At 37.5% G+C, this 18084-nt stretch overlaps 1 protein-coding gene across 1 annotated transcript in view; it reads left to right on the forward strand.

Moving 5' to 3' along the window:
- Positions 1–17149, forward strand: part of LOC134669134 (peptide transporter family 1-like) — a 33364-nt gene extending 16215 nt beyond the window's left edge. Inside the window, exons 8-15 of the mRNA XM_063526677.1 lie at positions 5980–6150; positions 6504–6629; positions 6992–7114; positions 8980–9317; positions 13271–13490; positions 13899–13985; positions 16383–16532; positions 16933–17149. Coding sequence (XP_063382747.1) covers positions 5980–6150; positions 6504–6629; positions 6992–7114; positions 8980–9317; positions 13271–13490; positions 13899–13985; positions 16383–16532; positions 16933–17115 — 1398 coding nt within the window. The 3' untranslated portion in view covers positions 17116–17149. The remainder of the gene's footprint in view (positions 1–5979; positions 6151–6503; positions 6630–6991; positions 7115–8979; positions 9318–13270; positions 13491–13898; positions 13986–16382; positions 16533–16932) is intronic.
- The last annotated feature ends 935 nt before the right edge of the window (positions 17150–18084 follow it).

Below are 18084 nucleotides of genomic sequence, written 5' to 3' on the forward strand. Positions count from 1 at the left end.
TATAAATATGCATAAAATGGCAAGTATCAAGACTATTTGTCAGTTATTTTAAAGATCATGAATGACCTGCATATTTATGAAAATGAATATATTTTGAATGAATATACTTACCGATTATGTACTGGAGACAAGTTACTTAGGGGGCTTATTAAATAGGTAATTATTTAATATTAAATACAACATCAATACCCGCGAATAGCGGAAACACGTTCCGCGACTTTTTGTAAGTCGATAGTCGACTTTTAGCTGTTTTCTTCCCGCTGACAAAACCGACCAATATTAAATATAATTTTCCTTGTGGTTTTATGTACGGTTTTATCGTGTTTTGAAAATATTTTATACATAAAACTTGCGGTTTTTGTTAATAAAAATATACATTGACAGGAGTTTGTTTACTTTTTACAAGACAGGTGTCAAAGGTTAGATTGCCATATAAAATTTAAAATGTTAGTTCCCGTTTCTGCCACGACTCTTCTCTTTCCGCACAGACTCTATCTATGATTGTCTAATAATTATCTGGTGCAGGGCTCGGAACCGGTATTTTTTGAAAACCCCGAAATAGACCAATATTTAGAATTATTTTATGCTCTTTACGTAAGACTGGATCATGTATTTAGGTTACGAATTTGTGTTATCAGATTGTCCAATTAAAAAAGAAATAATAAACCAAAGAACGAAAAAGAACGTAATAACGGTATTTTTGTATGGAGCAAATACCGGTTTCCGAGCCCTGATCTGGTGTTTTATTAAGGCATCGTGAAATAATTTATTTTAAGTCGAAGTCCGTAAGATTATTAAACCCGAAGGATGTTTCTCGTCGTGTTACTGTGTTACTGTATTGTACAATAAAGTGTTCTCCTACTCCAATAACTATATACATATAATATGATATAATGATATTCACTGTTGGACAAAGGTCCCTCAAGAGTCCCAAAGGACATGCCATGGGCTGCCGTCACCCAATTGTTTTTGTGGTTATAACCGTCGGAATATGGTCCATCTTGTTGGGCGCCTACTCCGACTGCATCCTTCAGGTTGCTTCTCAAGCCCCTGTGGCAACTAAGTGTTGTAATTTTAGTTTACCTGCATCACAGAATAAACAATAGTACTATAGGTACAGAAGACTCACTCTCTAACAAAACGCGTCTGTTACGATCAGCACAGATATGGCTGCTAGGTGGCGACAGCGCCACGCGCGGCTTATGGCTTTCCCCAAAATTGAAGCGGAACGGATGTACCTACCTGTGTTTTAGCTACCTGTAGCAAAGCGACGAAATCGCGGAGTGAGCCACGCCTGCCTACATTACAAAACCAACCAACCAAACCACCAAACCAAAAATTTGTCGTTCAACGTGACCACGACTGCTCTGCCAAGAGTAAATCGACGGAGAAGAAGAAGACATTACAATATATATATATCTATCGAAATTAGACTTGGCCAAGTAGCGTCATCTATATTATCTATTTACAACTTTACAATACATTACAATAAACAAGACATATAACAATACAACAAACAATACAATAAACAAGATATATATATATATATATATATATATATATATATATATATATATATATATATATATATATATATATATATATATATATATATATATATATATATTGTAATGTTTTAAGAAGACATTACAATATATATATATATATATCTATATATCTATCGAAATTAGACTTGGCCAAGTAGCGTCATCTATATTATCTATTTACAACTTTGCATAAAAATTGTCTGTCTTTATTATCTACTCGTCTTTGTCACAATAAAACGTGCATAAATTCCCGTGAAATTCCATTGTTTTGTTTGTGTTTCTTGAGTTTATTGGAAGGAGTTTTGGTTATTTTAGGTAGGGGAATAAACTAAATTGTTATAAAATATAGTTGTTCTTGGGGCTATAATTTAACTCTCCAGAAAACATTGAATAAAATGAATTTTTAGTGTTCAGATTCTTTGAGTTCAGAGTTCAGACACGTTTAGTAACTAAAATACTCGCCACTCGACTACATTACTAACGTAGTCCGAACTAGGGAGTTACGTATTTGTATGATTTCATGTACTTATATGTTTATTTTTTATATCAAATTCTATAAAGTTATGTACTCACTGAGTATAATTGCATGAATTCTATAGTACTTAATTTAAATTGTATTTTTCTTAATTACTCGTAATGCATGTTAATTATAAGATGTAATAATGTTTTGAAAAGATGTGTCCCGCCGAGTTTGTTGCCGGTCACATATTGGGATACCCTCCGCCAATTGAGGGGGGATTCAAATCTTCTCGGGGTAGAGGTGTACGGTTGGAGCCGGTTTAGGTTTATTTGACGTTCATAAGTGCATTGTAATATGCCGGTACGGGAAGAAGAGGCCGGCCCAAGAAGCGATGGCTTGATGTCGTTAAGGAGGACATGCGTGCCAATGGACTCACCACCAGGAACGCCGAAGATCGGGCAAAGTTTTTTTTTTTTTAATAATAATCTGATCGGCGATTGGCTCTAGTCACACCTGATGGAAAGTGAAGACAGAGCCTAAGATGGAGCTCACCGGTTCAGTAATAGCCTATTCACTCTAGCTTTAAAGAGACCGAGGTCATATTTCTCAGGGAATACAAATGCCGGGAGCGCATTCCATTCCTTAGCCGTCCAGGCAAATCTTTTGTGCGGACAAATGGAATATTAACCACGAACGGGTGCATTCGCTCCCCGCGCCTGGATGTCCGATGATGGAAAGGGGATGGTGGGATCAGGTCATGCAGCTCTTGTGCGCACTCTCCAGAATGTATCCGATAGAACACCGATAGACATGCGACTCTTCGTGAAAGTGGACACGAAGGAGTCGGAAGGCGGACCCCGGGTCCTCACGCCCCGCGCGGGGGCACAGCCGGGATTGACGCCAGGATAATGATGATGATGAAGGGCATTGTAATATGCCTACTTGAATAAACTATTTTTTATCTTATCTTATCTAGACCAGACTACTTATATGCTGATTCATATTTGGATCTGAAATCACGTGCACGTGGCATTGATATCGTTTTGTTAGTATGTAGGTATTGTATTGCTGCGAGCTAGATACGCCGAGAGTAATAAGTGTAATAACACTATAAGAGTGGTAGCTTTCTCAGAAGAAAGAGGCGGCAAATTTGAAAAATGAAAACGCGAACGATGGATCTTCCATACAAATCTTGAATATATGTAAGTACTGACAAACTTGGCTTGCCAGAGTAAATAGGTATATCAATACCAGATTTTTCATTTTTAAGGGTCATTCAGAAAACTGTGTTACGTCTTTCCTGTAGACATACACAAGATTCGAGTTAAGGGCTATAAAGGTTAATTTTCTTATTTGACCCTTATCCAAACTATTGCCCAATATTAGTTAACAGCTTGTGGGCATGTAAGTAATGTCTACAGGAAAGGCGTACCGCTCCTGTATCTAGGTACCTAGAGGGACAAGCTGTTTTTGCATTCAGCAAGCGAACAGAACGCTAACTATATTGATCTTGTAGTTTGCGGTAAACAATCGTGTTTACTCCCATTACCGTGCAAACTTGAACTTAATCTTGGCAAAGTTAGGTTATGAGAAGGGTTAAATTTCGGTTAAACTTTAAATGGGTTGATATTTGAATAATTTGTACAGGGTTTACTAGCCACTAATTAGCAGTGATCGGCACGACCCGTGACGCACCGCGGGATTCAAAGAGGAAATAATAATATGGACATGACATGATTCGCAAAAATTAAGAGTTATGTATTTGTAAATAGAAGTCAGAATATTTAATAATTTAATAAAATGTGTCATTTTTCATTAAAGAAAATATAAACGTTGGTTTTCTTTTATACTACGTAAAATATTACGTGCACTCATATAAAAAATGTACCTAAGTGTTAAAATATTAATCATTTGAAGTGCATAAAAACCCTTTTCCCTACCTGGCTACTACTACCTGGCATGTCGAAGGTCGCTATCGTGTTTTCTATTGTTTGCGTTTATTACCAATCCCGGGGAATATCCATATTAACATAATGATTGAGGTCATTGACACCATGCGGCACGGGTCGTGCCGATCACTGCTAATTAGTCTAATAGGGAGTGTCCATGAATTGTAGGGAACAGCACAGATTCACCAAGTTTGATGACACGAAGTGATACTGCCAAGTTTAAGTTTTCGATGTAGGCCACTAGATGGCAGACCCTACAACAAGCAAGGGGGCGAGCGATTCGAATGCGTGAACTGGTATAAGTTATCAGCTTACAACATCAGTATAGGCAAGGTATAGGACCTATATACAGTGTTTTTGTTTTTACAGGTACCGACTGTTAAAAAAAAATCAACCCACATACCTACTTATTTATTTATCTAGGTATTTATATTACCTACCTACTCGTACTTTTGAAGGTTTGGTAACTACAGAGAATTTATTTTCTCATTTGGTTCATAATTAAAAACCAGTGCAGATTTCCTACCACCGTTTTTTTTCTATAGATCAGAAAAAAAACCCAGTTGTAACAACTTTGTGGTAACAATTGGGATTTTCTCAAGTATTATCTTACCTATAACAACTAAGATTTTTTTATTACGGCTGTTCATTGCCCCTTTTCTCCCTGCCCTTCTCCCACGTCATATGGCGTGCCTTTCAACTTTATAAACTCCAGCTTATAACCAAACTTGATTGAATTATGTACCCAAGTCCACTTAAGTTTTTGATGCTTTCTCAAGCCGTTACTAGTATTCGTAAAATAATTTTATAGCGACATAAAACTTCGTCGTAAAAGCGGCCATGATGGATGCTCGACGCATTTCCCTGTGGGTACAAATTTAATTTGTTGTGTCGTTTTCACTAAAATTTACTTATCATTATGGTAATGAAAATATTAGGTAAGTAACGTACCTACATACGAATGCTTACCAATACAATTCTTGACTTACACTTAACGTAACACTAACTACTGAGAAAATCGGACATCAGAATTGGTTTTGATATTAACCTACTTCCAAATCACAAAGTTGTGAGTTCCTAATATAATTGGCCTCCTGTATCATGTTAATGTTATAGCTGTTGGATCTCTAAGGCCCACTTGCACCATCCCACTAACCCGGGATTAAGTGGTTAAACCGTCAACCTAGTGTCAAATTGTACTGGTAACCATGGTAACTCCAGGTTCAACCGGTTAACCCCGGGTTACTGGAATGGTTCAAGCAGGCCTAAATAAACAAAATAAAAATTAAAAAAAATTTAAAAGGAGGAGGTTATCAATTCGGTTGTATGTTTTTATTTGGAATGTTTAGTTTGTAACGATATTAAAAACTTTAATTAATTTATTGCTTGTATTTATTCTGAAAACGCTCTTTTGAAAATTCTTGATTTTTTGAATGCTTTATATTAAAATTTGCCATGGAATATAAATAGATGTACATTTAGTATATTAGATACTTACCTACTTCGAGTAATTATGCACTTTCGTACATAAATATAAGTATTTTCTAAAGTTCCAGAGTATCCACCCGCCGCAGAGATCTTCCGCCTTGATTCTTGCTTAGCCTGAAACTCGATCAGCTTTGCTGAAACCCTATTTTGTTTAATCACGTCTGAGTTTTCCTTCCATCATGCCTCTACTTATTACGGTTTCCTAGAAAATACCTAGAAACGCTACAAATACTTCCCTAGATTCCTACTATTTACGTTCATTCATTGCGTAAAGATATTTTCAATTGGTATTCTTACATGATTTAAGATCGTGTTTGTATTTACGAGTCAGCAATTGCGTTCACATCTCACCTGAAAACATATATCAAAACGTAAAGCCTAATTTTCTGGATGATCTCGAATAAAGGGCACTCCTTGTACACTGTACCTACGTATATTTATGCATCATACAAGCTCTTTTTACAGGAATGACTTTTTTTTTATCTGTATTTGACCTTGTATCCCAAATAATTATACCATTTATTTCTCCTTGCAGTTGGGTCTCAAAAACCTAATCCTGCGTCGAAAGAAGGACGCCAACTCCCATTGGCTGGACAGCACTCAGCATCAGTACGACCAGCGCTTCATCAGGGATATCAAGAAGACGCTCTCTATCCTGATGCTGTTCACTGTCCTACCTGTATTCTGGGCCTTGCTGGATCAGATGGTAAGTGTGCTTAATATGCAGTTGATATGAGTTTGGCTGGATAGCAGCATCAGACGCTCTCTATCCTGATGCTGTTCACTGTCCTACGTGTATTCTGGGCCTTGCTGGATCAGATGGTAAGTGTGCTTAATATGCAGTTAATATGAGTATGTCTGGATAGCAGCATCAGACCAGCTTCATCAGGGATATCAAGAAGAAGCTTATGCAGCGCGGCTAAGATTGGATATACTGATGAATTGGGATGAGTACCGCCGTGACAGGGTAGCCGTCAGCCGCGTTTACTGAACACTCCAGTTTGTATCTGGCCTCCGCCACTGGAGGGCTTATTAAATAAGGATTGTTTTTGCCTACAGGGTTCTCGCTGGACACTGCAAGCGACGAAGGTCTCCGGAAACCTGGGCTTCGTCACCATCAAGCCGGACCAGCTGCAAGTTATCAACCCCATTTCCATCATCATACTGATACCGCTGCTACAGAAGGTAACCTGTTTTTCTAGACACAAGCTCTTATCATAGAAGCAAAATTTTACCCACTTTCCGTTTTCCGATTGAGCTGGAATTTTAAATAAGAATTTTCAATATTATGTTAACACGGAGCTGATCTGATGATGAAGACTGGAGGTGGCCATGGAAACTGCAAACTATTTAATTGTGTTTGGGGGTCTTAGAAATGTCTCGTATAACAAGATGTGTACTTCTGTCAGCCCTGGTATTTTTCGAGGATTTTCTCGGGGCAACGACTGCACCGCCTTTACTGGTCGAGCGTGCAAACGTGTACCTACCTACTGAATACCTGCCTAGTCCTACCTAACTAGTACCTACTCATATAATTCATATTTCAGTACGTTTACCCGTTTTTCGAGCGACGCAACATGCTAGTGAATCCTCTGCACAAGCTGACGCTGGGCGGCGTGTTGGCCGGCATCGCGTTCATAGTGTCTGCCGTCATGGAGATATATCTCAAGGTACTAGTATGAGCTTGTCTTTGTTTCTTTGTCGAGAAACGTGCAGATTTCTCACTTGCCCAGGTGCGACTAAAGGCAACTTGTACAATTTGTCACAAGGAAAGCGCTTCAATTTTTGAAAGCATATAACATATGCTTGCATATGGACCCGGGTATGTCCTTAAACTACGTCCAAGACCACCGGTGAACGGGCAGCAGCGTCCTTCAAATTCGGTGTACTCGACTGCATTCGCCAACCCGCCTGCCAAGCGTGGCGATTATGGGATTCACCCCCCATAAGGGGGAGGCCTATGTTCAGCAGTGGACGTCTTATGGCTGAGATGATGATGATGATGATGATGACGTAACATATATACAGTTGTAATAAGTCGTTGTTACACTGCTTGATCACGTACAGTCACCTGCAATAATATGTGACACGCTCTTGTCGCTCTTATGGCTCGGCTTACAAATAAGATCGTGACAATCGTGTCACATATTCTAGCGGCATTCCTTGTGTGACATATTACTGCAGGACTATTTATATCAAGCAGAATAACAATTAATGATTTATTACAACTGAGGATACGTTATATAGGGGTTCTAAAATCTAAAATTGAAGCGCTTACCTATCTACAGTTATATGATATCATTGGGGCTAAATGGGCTAATACCTGTGTGTAGCAGAGATGCCGTCCGTGATGAAAAATATACAAGAAAACAAAGTTTATTTACAACTATTAGAACAATACACAATAGAACACACATACTTTTATAGTTAATCTGATTTAACTTTTTTAGACATTTCCAAAATCTGCGCTGTAACTACCATACACGATTTACCGACGAACTATACAAGAAACTTGTGAAGAAACTTCATTAAAATTTCCCAAGAAACAGAACTTTTCGTGTTCAGATTTCTATTTGGAGTGATATTGCTAAAACTTGAGAATTCCACATTGGGATGGTATAAAGAACATTCGTAGACAATCCGAACGGTTTGAGTTCAGAAGTTCCTATACTGGCGGTTTTAGATCGGAACTTTTTTAAACTTGCAAATTCGCTAAAGAATTTCAAGTCGTTCTGCGATTTTCTCGGTTGCGCAACTTCTATTCGGATAAGGTGCAATAGGAAATTCCTACATTCTATATAAAACTTCTTACAATCTGAATATGTTCAGAAATGTATAGTATGTAACTCATCCGAAATTCCTATAAAAATATCGTGCAGTTAAAATATTTCTATCACGCGTATTCGGGAAACGAGATAATCACAAGATCTAGAAACGATATAGAGATCAACTAGATTTACATTAGATATCGACTAGATGTGACTTGGATATCTAAGTCATAACTTGTCGACATCGTTCAAAAGGACCTCCAGAATCGCGGAAACGTCAAATTTGACATAGGTATCTATCTTGTCGAAATCGTTCAAGAGGACCTCCAGAATCGCGGAAACGTCAAATTTGACATATCTATTTTACAAATATCTTTAAATTATCCATATCGTAACTTGTTGAGGCCTAATAGAGATCTAATACATTTTCAGAATCGAGCCGTATGTAGTGATCCATTGCCCCAGTTTAACTATACTCTACGATTTACGATTTATACTCTATGAGCCAGATTTTACGTCAATTACAGATGTAAATAGTGCATAATTGTTTTCCATCGTATTTTCTCGAAAACGTTCGTATTTGTCATGCTACTTCAATCAAAATTCATTTCCGTGATAATACGATCGAAAATAATTATGCACGTCTATATGAATTGATCGAGCTATTCGTGAACTTTCGTCGTAAACCAGAAGGAAAACCAGTAGTAAATTAATTCATCACCTGCTTTAATTAAAATCGAAACTAACCTACACTATTTCCTTTACAGACGACCTACCCCCAGCTGCCAGCCCCCGGTCTGGCCCAACTCCGGATATTTAACGGAAATCCATACTCCGTCAATATCACAAACTATAACATATCATACTCTGTACCCCCACACCACTACTACGTCAAAAAAGACTTCCAAATCTACGGAGCAGGGAAAATAACATTGAATATAAAAGGATTATCAATCAACGAAGATTTTCTACAAAGTAATAATTCTTTTGAGAGAGAATTTATTTTAAAGGAAAATAAAGCGAACTCATATTTCTTGGACGGGGATGAAGTGTATGGATTTTTAGATAATGTGGATAAGAGTAAATCAGGGTTGCCTGTAGTAAGGTGAGTAAATATGAACCTATTAACCACCGTAGATTGATATAGGTAGGCTCATTTCGTCGCGGTCTGATAAATCAGACAAAACTTCGTGTAACATCGTACCGCCAGCGACACGAGCATGCTCAATGAAAAATTCTATGGCGGTTAAAAGGTTAAATGTTTATTTACATTAATATTGAACTACCTGGACTATTGAAGGAATTCATTATTGTATGTGAAACGATTACATCCTGAAAGCCTAATCTTTAATCTTTACCGGGTTTCTAAAATTATCCAATTGTGTAGATGAATCCCACCGGAAATAAGACCGCGAATCCTGTACGAAATCGACCGGAAGTGCCGCCATTGTGGGACCGGAAACGGGCGGGACGGCGGCGTTAATCTGAGATTGGCTCTATATTGAATTTCCTTGTCGCCAATATTCAGTGGTTTAAATATTTTGAAATGTCATTATCTCATTAAGGGCCACTTGCACCATCCCACTAACCCGTGGTTAAGTGGTTAAACCATTAACTTAGTGTCAAATCGTACTGGTAACCATGGCAACTCCAGGTTTAACCGGTTAACCCCGTGTTGGTGGAATGGTGCAAGTGGGCCTAAGATGCTTAAAATATACATTTACCTTAACGATGAACTTTAATGACTTTGCGATAACCTGTCCGACCTCACATAACCCCTAGTGTAAATTTTATTCGATAGCGTGACGGACTATACCTACGCGTTTGCGTTAAGTCTCATTTTGTATGGGATTTTGAACAGCGCGCCAAGCGGGACGTTTTGGAAACTCAAGATCCCATTCAAAATGAGACTTAACGCGTACATCATGTCACGCTATCTAATCACACTAAGTAGGGGTACTGTTCATCAGTTAAATATTAAAAATGCACGCATGTCAAATATATTATTACATAATCTAGATAAATGGACAGAAAATGGGCTACGGTAACTACGCATGTCTATTGTATTGTAGTACGGGTAATTTTCCACAACTCGACGTACTGCGCCTATTTTGCGTGATAAGGGGTGGGCTAGTCCTGCCAGCCCAGCTCCTCGAGGAATCCCACCAAACCTCTGATGTTGAGTAGGACCTCGGGGAAGTCTCTCGGAGATCCGAGATATTTTGCCCTGTATGGGGCCACTCCGCTGCAGTCCAACACCACGTGAGAGGCTGTTTCTTCCTTCTCCATGCATCCACGGCATAGGGGACTACGCATGTTTAATCATTAATGAGTGATGATCATGTTTAAATTAAGTATGTACCTAATACATGATACACGTTACGTATATCCAAAACAGTTTTCATGATCCTTAGAAAAATAGGATTGATTGACATTGTGAAAATTAGCTAACAGTATATTAATTTAATACCTATTTGATCTCAGTTTGATCTCTAAAATTGCGTTCAAACTTCAAATGCATAGCGAGCAGCGAGCGATGTTCAAAGGTCAAAGGTTACTGTCTTCCCTCGAGGATTATTTGTCATAATTAATCTGTTTATTATCCTGGCTGAATGACTTGACGGCTGACATTCTGACGTATTCTGTTATGTATTTGGATTTCAATTTCTCTTGAGTTCAATTATTCAAGGCTTCAGAAAGGAGGCTTTGCGCTATTTATTTATTAAATTCTAGTCTATTATAGCAATAATAGCCCGTGACTTCATCTGTGTGGAAATCGCAATTAAAACTGTTATAAAAACTTCCACCATTTTTTCATCAATTTATGGGATACTATTATCCTATGTCCTTCTCCGGGCCTCAAACTCAAAGAAATGACGAAGATATCATACAAAATTTTATCTAAATCGGATCTGCGGTTTAAGCGTGAAGACGTAACAGATAGACAGAAAGACACATTTACTATCGCAATTGTAATATGTATTAGTAAAAATATTCAAGCCTTACCACTTGACTTAGCTTTCTTCATTCCCACGATCGAACGCAACAAAATATCAAAGTTTCAGAGCAATTCAATAAAAAGCTTTTACACAAAGACATAATAAATCACAAACAATTGAGCAATAAAACATAACCCTTTCAAAGCTTCCAATTATTATGAAAAATGCACTTTATAGCCGTCTGAACTGTATAAATCAATAAAAGTAAAGTTGTGCAAAATGTTGCACTCGATTTATAGCTAAAGGGATGCAGAGTTATATTTGAGAAAATATGCGGTAATGAGATGTCGCCATAAAACGATATGTCTACTGTCTAGACTTGATAAAAAACCGGGCAAGTGCGAGTCGGACTCGCGCACGAAGGGTTCCGTACCATAAAGCAAAAAAAAAACTGAAAAATATGCAAAAAGAAAACGGTCACCCATCCAAGTACTGACCACGTCTGACGTTGCTTAACATTGGTCAAAAATCACGTTTGCTGTATGGGAGCCCCACTTAAATCTTTATTTTATTCTATTTTTAGTATTTGTTGTTATAGCAGCAACAGAAATACATCATCTGTGAAAATTTCAACTGTCTAGCTATCACTATCACGGTTCGTGAGATACAGCCTGGTGACAGACAGACGGACAGACGGACGGACAGACGGACGGACGGACGGACGGACGGACGGACAGCGAAGTCTTAGTAATAGGGTCCCGTTTTACGCTTTGGGTACGGAACCCTAAAAATGTATTATGTTGCCTTACAGGGTAACTGGACCAGCTGAAATATGTATTAAGGATTGTTCGATAACTGATAAGTCCCATATTGTCGGCTCTTTTGCCATTTTCACACCAGACGAATTCTGCACGCTCGCTAATTACTTTTATCTACACATATATCATAAACCCTATTATGATGCGTTCAAAAACCGGAAATTGCGGCCTGTAAAAAGACTGTTTTGCTACAATACATTTATTTTCTGTAAAAATCGCATTATTACCGCGTAAAAATAACATCCATATCGATCTTATAATGACATTCAAATTTCGAACAACTCTGAAAAATTAAATAGGTAATTTGATTCGACCTCCTTCTAGTATCAATCAAGATGAAGTGTAATTATTAGAGGGCGGAGTACCGGTGGCAAATTTCACACTAAATGTATGGAGTCGCCTAAGTATTCTTATGATTAAATAAATAACGAATAAATGATTAATTTTGCATAATAATTTTTAGGAACTTATAGAAATTATCTTAGGAGCATACAAATATAATGTAATATGTTGTTAATATCTATAATACATAATAATATGTTTTCTTATCAAAACATTATCATTAGGTACTAAATACTAGACTAAGAAGTTATACCTGCCAAACGATATATATTATTTTCAAGACTATTCAATTACAATTGAGGACTGGAATTATGTGTTCGAGGTCCTCCTCACAATCTACACTTAAGTGCGTATCCATGTTATAAAATGACTGGACTATGGCCACATGTTCCTGGTTTTTCGGAGTGAATCGGTTTCTTAATTTATTGAAGATCCATTTATGAGTGGAAAACGATCGCTCTACATCTACCGATGTCATGGTTGCACGTTTAAGGATTTGTTTATAATTTTCCATTGTAATCATATCCCTTAATTCGTCAGCATCTGGATTTCTATCTAGAACCAATTCGAGTTTATTTCGCACGGTTTCACTTCCTTGGAGGCTTAAAATACTCCTAACTATATCTATTACCAGAAAACTTTCTTCTATCGGAATTTTAGTGCATAGTGTTAAGTACTTACTTCCAATTTACGAGTAGGTACCACACTAAGTACATTAGGTAAATGAATAATTTTATTATTCAAGCCTAAAATAATAATTATAAAAACGACTCCATACCTTTTGTGTGAAATTTGCCACCGGTACTCCGCCCTCTAGTAATTATGTAGGTAACCATATGCGGCATTAGCGGTCATAACATGCGATTCTGAACACATCATCGGGGGCTTTTAATACGCGTGTAGTTAAAGCAGTGTATGTAACTGTAACAGTCACATTGATAATATTTCGATGTTTCCAGATTCTTAGTGTCGCACCGAATTAACACCTCCGATATAAAGTTCTACAACGAAAGAAGGAACGAGATAGAAACACATATAAGTGTGGGAGTGTCATCTCAGATAGAGGTGTTCGCTTCAACATATACCATTTGGACGGGTGATGAAGTGGTGATGAGACATATTGAGGTGAAGGAGGGTGGGGTGTACACTGTGGTTGTTGATAAAGATGGTGATGAATACGTAAGTATGTTCAATTGTTTTCTTTGGGCCCGATTCGGATTTTGAAATGGACATCTATGAGATATCTTTTAGACATCACCAAGATGCGATAACGATATGTTTTAAGATCTAACCTGTCAAATTTACATTTGCGCGATTCTGGAGATACTCTTCAACGATTTCCACAGGATATGACATAAAGATCCAATTCACATCTAATAGATATCTTACTCTATCTAACGTAAAAGTGACATTGGTTACCCGAATTGCGCTGCAAAAGAGATCTAGTTGATATCTAAACTATAACGTATCTAGAATGGATCTAGTACGTGTCGTCTCTTGTGAATATCTTGAAGTTCGAATACGGCAGTTTATAGCGTTGACCGAGATCTTTGCCACGGTTCACTAAGAAGGAATTTCATTTTTCAGAAAGCAAATGTGATTGTGATCACGGAGCCTAATTCGATCTCCATGGCGTGGTTGTTACCGCAGTTTCTCATCATGGCCGTGGCAGAGGTAAGCTTTTTGATTAATTTATTTATTGAAGTATTTTTTAATTATGATGTCCGTGACTATACACCTACCACGCACACACACCACACACCACACCACACACCACACCACCACACCACACCACAACACCATCACACCACACCACCACCACAGTGTTGAGTTTGGCAAATTTTATAGAAACTTTTTTAGAGACGACCGCAGGAATGCTCAAAATTCTACTTTATTAATTTCTATAAAGATCGTAAAATGAAGGACTGTATTTTATGTCACTTTTTCTCCCTATGAGTGCAAAGCCCTTTGTCCTCTAGGGAAGTAATCTAAAAGTAAAAAGATGTTCAAAATCCCCTGATTAATGTGTTTCCAAATGCCACAGCTGTCTCCAATAAGAAGCTTAATTGCATCTGTCAAAAGAAAAATATAACTGAAGTATTGTAAAAAATGTTTTGAGAAAATCACATTTTAGGCACTTGTCCGAAATGAGTAGAAAAGTAAACGACCAAGACTTGTAGTGTCTAAGTGCGAAAGGGAACATATCCTACGACGGAATATATCGGGTGGAGTAAAATGAGGGACTTTGATTTGATGCAAACGGGGAATTGTCTAGGCTACGTACTTTATTTTCCCTTATTAATCACGTTAAACATTTGTAACCGATTTTGTCTGTTTCAACCCTAGCAAGTAGATGCGATGAATGACATTACATCGGTCAATTTAAAATGTAAATAACTTGCTAGGGTTGTCAGTTGTCGCTGATATAAAATATTTCAAAATGTTTATACGACAACGGTTTCACTCACTACATAATAAATGAAATGATTTTGTTTTAATTTTTATTAATCCAGCTTTACGATTATAATAACTCGATTGTAGATCACTTAGATATCACTATCCTTTCAGTTCAGTCTCTAGAAATATTAGACACTGTATAATGTAGTGCATAATTAATTTCCATCGTATTTTCACGGAAACGATTCGTACGTTGTGTCTTGCTATTTCAGGCGCACGATAACAAAATGACAGCATTCTGATGTGTAGTGGACGATTGAATTGATCGGCTAGTCAGACTTCTACATATAATTGTTCTAATTCGTAACTATTTTAAATAAATATTTTCATTTTCATTAATATCAGATTTACAGTCTTTACTTATGTTTATGTTTTTACGAAGACGAAACGTCTTAATTTGCTCATATTGAGGTTTTAAATCTGTCTCAATAACAAACAGTAATTAGTTTTGGTTAAATCGCACATATTTAATTCGGGGTTTTGCTGGATTTTCTCTCTCTGCTAAGTACCCGAGAACATTTCAAGCCCTAATGTGCCTAATGAAAGCATTATAGCAAAAATAATAGTTACAGTAGGTTCGTTAGTGTAATTTTTATGGGAGTTGAAAATGTATTGCGAAAATCCCTTGCTTATTGTACCTAAGGACATAATTACAGTTAAATTAGTAATAGATAGTAATTGGATTCTATTTAGTAAACTCCCAAAAAGAGCGTTTTCTCTTTTTAAAGACGCCATTGCTGGCTACACACTTGCAGCCTTTGAAGATGTCCATGGGTGACGCGAATTGCTTACCATCAGGTGAATTATGATAATTTTTACTTTATAATTTAGTTCTAAAGCTAACCAGTTATGGCTGAATTCAGGTGAAATAAAATAGAAAAATTTTCTTGTTTACTTACTTAACGTATTATCTTTAAAAACGCAAACTTTCTTAATCTTAAAATTATCAACAATATGCCGCAATAAAAATCTTTATCACCGTATTTTTGGGCCAATGCTAAAATAGATAAAAAGACCTTAAGTATTGTACCCATACACTGTATAACTGGATACCATTATGACCAACCATTTTAAAAATTAAACCCTAAAGTGGACCTCTGAATATACGCTTAACACGTCCGACCCTGAATTTTTATCCTTATTAAGATAAGGTTGAATCCCTGTTAACCTTTTTACCGCCATTTGTTATATCTATAAATATCACACATGCGGTGAAATTATTGCTCAACCCATCAGCTATAAATTTTAAAAACGGTCATGGAATTTGATAATTAAGAGTCAAATTTCACGCTATTTCAAAATGTCGTTTAAGTTTGAATGATTGTATGGCGGCGGCTAGGTTGGTTGAAACTTTTTTTTTCATATCACGCCCGTGGCAAACAAGCATACGACCCGCCTGGTGAAATAGCAAGACACGTTCGTAAGTTTCCGTGAAAATACGAAGGAAAATAATTATACACCGGTGATGCAGCGACCCAGAGTGAGTCCTGGCCTCCAACATCAGAACACGCCATGCTTCTTGGTCCTGTGATAGCCCTATTTAAATATATTTTGTATATAATTGCGATTTAGGTTCTAGGGTAAGTAATCATTAATTGTGTTTATTTGATAAAGGTCCTGTTCGCCGTGACGGGCAACGAATTCGCCTTCAAAGAGTCCCCAGAGAGCATGAAATCTGTCATGGCAGCCATTTGGATGCTGACCGAAGCAGTGGGGAACGTCATCATCATCATCGTCACGAGGCTGCTGGCTGATTACCAAACGGTACAGTATAATAATACATACTTATACCAGTAGGACCTCGCTAATCCAGACGCGCAAACGGACTTAAGGTTTCCGGATTATCATCAGCAAAAATATTATGGTATAAAAATGACGTTCAATCAGGTTCTCTAAATCAGTGGTCGGCAACCTTTTAACAGCCAAGGGCCACATAGTAGTTAAGGAAGTTGACGCGGGCCTCACTTTGTTAATATGTGTGACTTTATCCAGACATCGTTATTTGACAATATTACATTCAAAATAGCCAGGGGGGCACGCGGGCCGCTTGTTGGCGACCGCTGCTCTAAATAATTGCCGAAAATTCAATGCAGTCGATATTCGAATGCCACCTTTACAGACATTTTCATAGCATGCCTTAATAACAATCGAGGTTTTTTTGCAGGAAACTCAATTCTTTTTCTACACGGGCCTCATGTTCGTCGCTATCGTCATATTCCACTTCATGTCTCGCAACTACCAGTTCAAACACCAAGAATCCCAGCCTGATAAGATAAGAGATAAGAGGAGCAACAGCGACGCCATGTATCTAGAGGTTAAACAGGCTGAGGACTTGTTAGACCATTAGTGTCCAACCATTGTATGTATTCGTACTATCTATACAGAGTAATTGGAGCATTCCACGGGCTGTCCCGTACAAACGCATTTTATTTCTTGTGTTGAGACTTTTTTTTCGGCATCTGAAGCAGGCGATTACTTCTCTGTGCATATTTTTGGCCATTAGTCATAGAAATGGAGACTCTTATAACTGCAAATCATCAGAAAATTCGCGTTTGTACGGGACAAGAGTCAGACCGAGAAAAGTCTACAGTGATTTTGATAGCCCACGCAGTGCAAGTGTCATTTTAAACGTCAAACTTCTATGAAATTATGACGTGTAAATAACACTTGCACTCCGTGGGCTATCAAAATCACTGCAGACTGTTCTTGGTCCAATTCTAAATCTTTATTTTATTTGAAGTTGTACAATAGCGTACGACATTATCATTGTAACAATATATTTATTTCTTATTGGCTAGTCGATTATGTAAAAATGTCCTATTGAAAGTATTTTAAGACTAGATTAAAATTAAATAATTTAAGACGAAACAGGAGCTGTTTTAAATATTTTAGGTAAATATACCCGCCTCGCTAACGGAAGCGGCTTCTAAAACTAATGCGATAAGGACAAGGCGAAAAATCCTGCGTAAAAATCTCAAAAATCGAGGTTTTGTACTCGACTGATTCCTCCTCCAAAACTTAACCAATCGTAACCAATTTGGAAATTCAAATGATTATGAAATTATCTGTATCGGACCGTTTTGCTTTTTTGCCTAATTGATATCAGTTTTAAATACTACGCCTCTCATTGCGGCATAGTCAATGAGGCCATTTTGGCCATTTATGAAGGGCTCAAGCGCCTTAAAAACAAAAATATCAAAAAAGCAAAACGGTCCGACACAGATATTGACAATATTAATCTGTGTTGAAAAAATCAATGCTCTAGCATCAAAACCCACGGAGGAAACAGTCGAGCACGTTTGTATGGAGAAATGAC

The sequence above is a fragment of the Cydia fagiglandana genome, chromosome 11 (genome assembly GCF_963556715.1).
Source record: "Cydia fagiglandana chromosome 11, ilCydFagi1.1, whole genome shotgun sequence".
NCBI classification, from domain to species: Eukaryota; Metazoa; Arthropoda; class Insecta; order Lepidoptera; family Tortricidae; genus Cydia; species Cydia fagiglandana.